Source organism: Papilio xuthus, unplaced genomic scaffold (genome assembly GCF_000836235.2).
Source record: "Papilio xuthus unplaced genomic scaffold, Pxut_1.1 DF825017.1, whole genome shotgun sequence".
In the NCBI taxonomy this organism is placed as follows: Eukaryota; Metazoa; Arthropoda; class Insecta; order Lepidoptera; family Papilionidae; genus Papilio; species Papilio xuthus.
The window spans coordinates 6,084,817-6,091,486 of record NW_013533632.1 but is presented as its reverse complement, the minus strand read 5'-3'; the positions used below and the strand labels follow the sequence as shown (position 1 = coordinate 6,091,486).

At 34.9% G+C, this 6,670-nt stretch overlaps 1 protein-coding gene across 1 annotated transcript; it reads right to left on the bottom strand.

Moving 5' to 3' along the window:
• Positions 1-1,120: 1,120 nt before the first annotated feature.
• On the bottom strand, positions 1,121-6,183 carry LOC106126148 (enolase). Its single transcript, XM_013323631.1, has 4 exons — positions 6,101-6,183; positions 4,980-5,202; positions 4,672-4,760; positions 1,121-2,651 (listed from the first exon to the last, which is right to left on the bottom strand). The coding sequence occupies exons 1-4, from the start codon at positions 6,157-6,159 to the stop codon at positions 1,370-1,372; spliced, it is 1,653 nt and encodes a 550-aa protein (XP_013179085.1). The 5' UTR covers positions 6,160-6,183; the 3' UTR covers positions 1,121-1,369.
• Between the last annotated feature and the right edge of the window lie 487 nt (positions 6,184-6,670).

Sequence of the window (6,670 nt, the reverse complement as noted above, 5' to 3'; positions counted from 1 at the left end):
AGATTACATGAAAGATTTTTAATTTGTAATCTGTATTCATATCTTATCTACTATTATCTATAACCTATTTATGTTTACTTGCAGGTTGGTATACTTTAAATTACGCCTTATTTGATTGTTATTGTTCTGGTAGATTGAATTTGCAAATTCACCGTGACCTTTGTTAATTATGCCTCGCACACTCTGTTGTAAATTTGACTAATTCCAATTAAAATTTTATTTAGCACATATTGAAAGTTATGTCTTACTTACTTTTAAATATTCGAGTGAATTATAAATTATTTAAAAAAATGTCACCTAAAACATTGCTTTGGAGGAAACCTCAAATGGGTGTGTAGCTTTGATATAAAAATATACTTAAATCACCTGTAGATGTTTCAATAACTTCATTGTGTTTCTTTCTTTTTTGTTTTAATGCTTTTAATTTGTGTTATCTCGTCAGCGTTCAATAACTTTATTATTTAAAAAAACGCAACGCCATTACGTTTTGGCGATTTAAAAAAAAAGTTAGTTAATAGTAAATTAGTCAGAACTCCATGGCATTTGTATTATTTCATGATATTTGTAGTAAAATTAAATGGCTAATCCGTGATCGGTGAACTATCAATTAGATTCGCACAATAGCCGGCGTACGGCCCTCGCTGAGCACAAACACAATTCTTATTTATCTGCAATTATGCTGAAGAGAGCTTAAACAATTCTTTGTGGGGACTCTTCTAACTAAACATTTCGCGATGTGGTACAATATCAGGGTGTTGTGTTGGGGGAAAAGCGGGGGACGCGCGCACGTGCGGTCCCTTATGTCCCCTTTCTATTATTTTTCTAGGGCTGGCAAATAATTATCGATACTACGATGAATATTTTAGATGCCGCTTGAGTTTTGCTGATTGAACTACACAAATTTAAATTTATGATGCTGATAGATAAATTTTAAAACATCACACCGTTCGAAATATGTGACTCGTAACAATCCCCGATATTGTTTTATACAATTTTATATTATATATTATGTAATAATCGTTTTATTTTTTTTCTTGTAAACGTTACTTTTCGAAAAATAAAAAAAATAAATAAATAGACTTTACTTTTTTAATTACAAAGTAAACAAAAGTCATGCTTAAACGTATAATTTTTTATTTTTTGAGAAGACATCGATATTTTTAAATAGCACACCCCTACAGTATGACGAACATTTATACAAGTGCATTAATAACAGTTTAGGACTATATCACAATGGACATATTGAACATTTCCGGTAATTACACCGCTTGTCATGCATTTAAGAGTACCACAAATCATGAATATCCAAATACACGGAGTTTACTTCGTCGACTATTTTTTCTTTTAGTTCGAGAGAAAAAAAAGGAAATTAAAGTGAACCGCGGTAATTTTTTCCTGCGTATTTTGCTAACGCACCTAGTTCCTCCTCAATCCTTAAAATCTGGTTGTATTTTCCCATTCGTTCAGATCGGGCAGGAGCGCCACATTTTACCTGGCCAGCGGAAAGCCCAACCACCAAATCAGCGAGGAATAGATCATCCGTATCACCCCATCTGTCACATACTACGGCACCAAATCCACTTGTTTTTATCAACTTGAATACCTCTATTAATTCCGTGAGTGTTGCCGATTGGTTGATACGGATACCTAAAGTATTACCAGCTCGTTTTTCTACAGCCAACCCTACTCTTCTAAGATTAGTCTGAGTCAAATCATTTCCAAATAATTGAGCTTGAGTGCGAGAGGTCAGTGTGGACCAAGCAGCCCAATCATCGTAATCAAAAGCATCTTCGAATGAGCATACCGGAAACTCTTTCATAGATTCAAGATACAATTCAGCAAGCTTATCGGAGGACATGTAGTCTTGAGGATTGGTGTTGGGATTTTTAAACTCCAAGTCATATGCTCCATCTTTAAATAGATCCGTAGCGGAGGCGTTTAAAGCAATTTCTACTTTACCAGTGTATCCGCACTGTTTGATAGCATCCGTTAGAAAAATTAAAGCATCTCTGTTACTTCGCAATGGAATAGAAAAACCGCCGTTATCGCTTACGTATGATGCTTCCATTTTAAACTTTGAAATTATAGTTTTCTTGACGTATTGATAAATTTCAGTACCTAGTCGCAACGCTTCGGAAAATGAAGAAGCACCTGTGGGCATTATTGAATATTCTTGAAAAGGCAATTCATTAGAGGTTAGTACTCCACCAGTTAGTATCGTGAAATGTGGAACAGGCATTATTATGGAGGTGACTTCGGCCATGTCGGAAATATGTCTGTATAGAGGCATTCCTTTTTTCGCTGCTCCAGCTTTGGCAACAACCATTGAAACACACATAATAGCGTTAGCTCCGAGTCTTGATCTAGTTTCGGTACCATCAAGAGCCAACATGAATTGATCTATTTCTTTTTGCATTGTGACTTCATAGTTTTGTTTTATAAGTTCCGGAGCGATTATCGTATTAATATTTTTAACAGCATTGGTTACCCCCATTCCCAGGTATTCAGAAGGATTATTATCACGCAACTGCACTGCCTCAGCAATCTTTTTCACATCAGTATTTGGTACGCCAACTCTGAAGAGACCGAGTTCCGTAACCATATCTACCTCTACGGTCGGAACTCCCGTTGAATCAAAGATTTGCCGAGCAAGTAATATTTTAATGGGCATTTTGGCAAAAAAAAGATAAGATTCAAAATACCCAAAAATAAATTACAGTCAAATAGTTGTCATTAAAATGTCACAGTTATTTTTCATTGCACGTATGAATGTTATGTTTTAATAGCCAGTAAATAAAAAATTGAGAACTGTATTTTTATTCGGCTCTAGCTTGCATATTTTAGGAGTGGGGCATTGAGTAGAGTCCGACGGTAGAGTCAATAGAAGTGGGGTCCAATGGTACACGTGCGCGATAATCTTTATGTAAATCCTATATTATGTTTCGATAAGGTGTTTTTATTAATTGAAAAAGAGATTATGTGGCACTCACTACGAAAAGTATTTTTTGTCGTTTTTATTGTAACGTTTGAAAGGATATTAATTGAAGATATTATTTTTATAATTTTAAGTCATTGTATTGAAGGTTCCGAAAGAAGATTTATAAAAAAATGTTTTAACGTAACAACAGATTATGAACACTACTAGTTTGTAATCAGTCTAGGAAAATTATGAACTGCTAGGAAATCGTGGATTGTATAATTAACAAGTATATTTAAAACGGTATCATATAAAAAGTAAGTTTCTGAGTATGATTTGTATATCTGCTTTAACTCGTATAATAAAAAAAAGTTCATCGTGTCACATAAGGGGGTGTGAAGAACTTAATAGTTTTTAAATTCACTCCTCCCTTGTGTTTACAAAGGGTGAGCACTTAATTTGCTACAGCGTGATTCGCAAACGCAAAGCTTAACAAATACACTTTGTTAATGCATTCACTTAACGAAAAATTTCGCGCCCCATATTGAGTAAATATACGTAATCGTATGAGCAATATATTTTGATAACTGAATATTTAAAAGAATTCATCTTTTGATTTGGAAACTTGTAACATATCTTACTTATTTTATGAATGTTTAGATGGATAGATGGATGGATGTTAGGTAAGTCGCGGGCGACAGTCAGTTTTTTATGAATTGACATCTGTAATGTTTGAAATAATTAACAGAGGGTTGGTATTGAAATTTAATGAGACGATTGTTTCGATTAGTGCGGATCCCACGGGACGAGGTGCGTCATCACGCGACGCGCCGTGGGAATGGCGCAGGCACAACACCTGGACCAATCGATCGCAGATATCCGCACGTTAACATTTTATCATTGTGCTGAGGGGCGGGACGATGTGTCTAAATTAAATGGTGATAACAGGAAAAAAATCCTATTTTTATCATTATTTAGCACTTTAATTTAAGTATGCTAAAATCTATTGATTAATCAAACTTAATTTTTATAGTTGTTAGAGTTGACTATTTTCTTTACGTATATACATACACTTATAATTATTTTATTAAAAGAGCGCAAATTGCAGGAATTTATATTACTAGATGTCGTCCGAAACTCCTGTTTGTCTATGTGTTCTTCCAGACTATGGTCTACATTTATCCAACATTGTAGAAAAATCCATACAGCCGTCTTAAGATACCTTCAATGAAACATCCACCCAAACATTACATTAACAATATTAGTACGAAGTATTATTGTGATTTAACCCTTAACATCACAGGAGGTGCATAACAGATATGTTAGTCACTTTTATTTTTTTAAGGTGATTCATTTTTTTTGTTATTGCAATTTGGTTAACATCGCGACATTATCGATCATCAAAAGGTGCACAAACAATTTAGGGGCGGCGGGGGTCGCGCCCTGGTACCATTTGACCCAGCGCGGCGACCCCCGATGCAACGTATGAACTATGAACTGATGCTACCGAATTGAGAACATATAAACAAATACGTAACTTAGTAGGGTAGGTGGAAAGTATAGATGTCCATTTAGTACGGTAATGGCATCTTCTAGAATCTAAACATTGTGTTTACGATTCTAAATTTTTTGGCAGCATGTGTAATTTTTGTTAAAATACAAAATTTTGTGTGAAGAGCGACTAAGTCTTACTTGTGTTTCCAAAGTTTAGGTTTCCATTTATAATTGGATATAAGTTATGTCCTAGCTTACCTCGGATGATCACCTTTTTCTGTTCTTCCTTATTCTGAACGTTGCCGACCCCAGACAGCATGGTGTCTGAAATACTGCGATCTGTTCGTACCTGTTAAGAATTACAAATAGATTTTTACAAACATATATGACGCCAATTATTTGTAGATATCAGAAATCAATGAGGCAATATTCCTGACTCTCAATTCTTAATGACCTTACGTACAGATTGTATTGAAAGTTTGTGTATATTTTGGGTATGTTGGAAACGGTTTAATAAGACGAGGAAAAGTCATAGTGTAAGAAAAAATATTGTTCAAAATATGCTTACCAGTTCACCCAAGAAACTAATGTAGCCAATAGCGAGCTTCAGAGTGTCAACTTTGGAGAGGCGTTTCTCGTAGGGTAGAGTGGGAATGTGAGCTCGCAGCCCCTCGAAGGCGTCGTTTATTGATTGCATGCGTCTGCGCTCGCGGAGATTGGCCGCCTGCCGTTGCTGCATCTGCTGCTGAGGACAACGCGACCGACGCTTGTGGAGGCGTCGACAGTCCGATCTACAAGCATTTCCCAATCCCATTAATGGTACGTCCCTCAATCGTCAAATTGTTTTTTTTTTGTTGAGTAGTTATAATATACGTGTATTTTTTAAAATGATGATGATTTAATTGATATATTATGAGTTGATTTAAAAATTTACCATTATTTTTGTCTGTACTTCATGAATATTTTTAAAAGTATAAGCGATAAAGCCCTTAAAGTATATAGGTATTTATAAAACAAAAAAAATCACTTCCTTCAGATTTTCAAGAAAATAACGATTTGCAAGCTTTAGTTCAATTACAACATTATTAATATTCACATCAAATTGTTAATTTTTCACTTCATGCGTGAAAAGATGAATAGGGCTTAACAAACAAAGGTCACATTAAGGTCATATAAAGAAAACAACGCTATAAATTTGTTAGTGCCACATTGAAGTTTTATAGACGTATCGTTTTAAGGGAAATCCCCTTAATTTGCCCCATTTGTTTCTAATACGATGGAAAGGAATATCATTCATGAATGTGGCGGATATTAGATGTAATTCTTCAAATTGTTGCAGCGTTAAAGGCACGCGTATTTTTTTAAGAAAAACCTCCTTATAAAAGAGACACCTTGAGATTTTTTTGCAATTACGAAAAAAGTTAAAGAATTGGTATTGCTAGTTTTCACGTGAATTGAAATTATTTTGGAATGTTTAAAATGTATTGAACTTTATTTTTTCACACTATCACATCAAAAATATTGTTCAATATGGGGATTTATTACTTACTATAAAATAAAAGCTGTAAGATACAGATTATGGATATTCAGGACTACAACATACATTCGCTAAACATAAACAATTAAATATAAAACACGCAAAGGCATTGAATCGAATTTTTATTCGCTGTTGCAATAAAATGCACCAACCTTTTTCGTGGCGTAGACAGATTTTCTTGATCACTTGCGTAGAGACTGCCATCAGACATCGAAGAGTCATCGTAAAGGAAAGTGTCAGAGCTATTAGCTGATGCTGGAGATCCTCCTAATGGTACAGGCACACCTGTATCAAGACCTGGACATAAACCTACGTTTATACTATCCATGTTGAACATCTTTTCAGCTCTTCGCAAGTGCTGCACTTGTTTACATATTATTACACGAATTTACAAGATAATGAGCCTTTCCCAACCACACTCTAACGTGTAATGAGGAAGAGGGTTGTTAGGTTGCGGGCCCTCGCGATGGGGTGACCCCGCCTACTTGCCATTTCTCCGCCCACGGATTTTCCCAACCATTCAACGAACAACTATGAAAATCGATAAAATTTCTAATTTCAGAGAACCTTTTTCTAAAGAAAATATATTTGTATTTTAACATAGTTACAAAAACATAGAATATAAAACATAGTTTATTCCATATCTTAACAAACACTTACCTTAGCCTTGTTGTCTATTTCGGTTACCATGTTGAAACAAGACCTATTAGTGTCATTGGTCG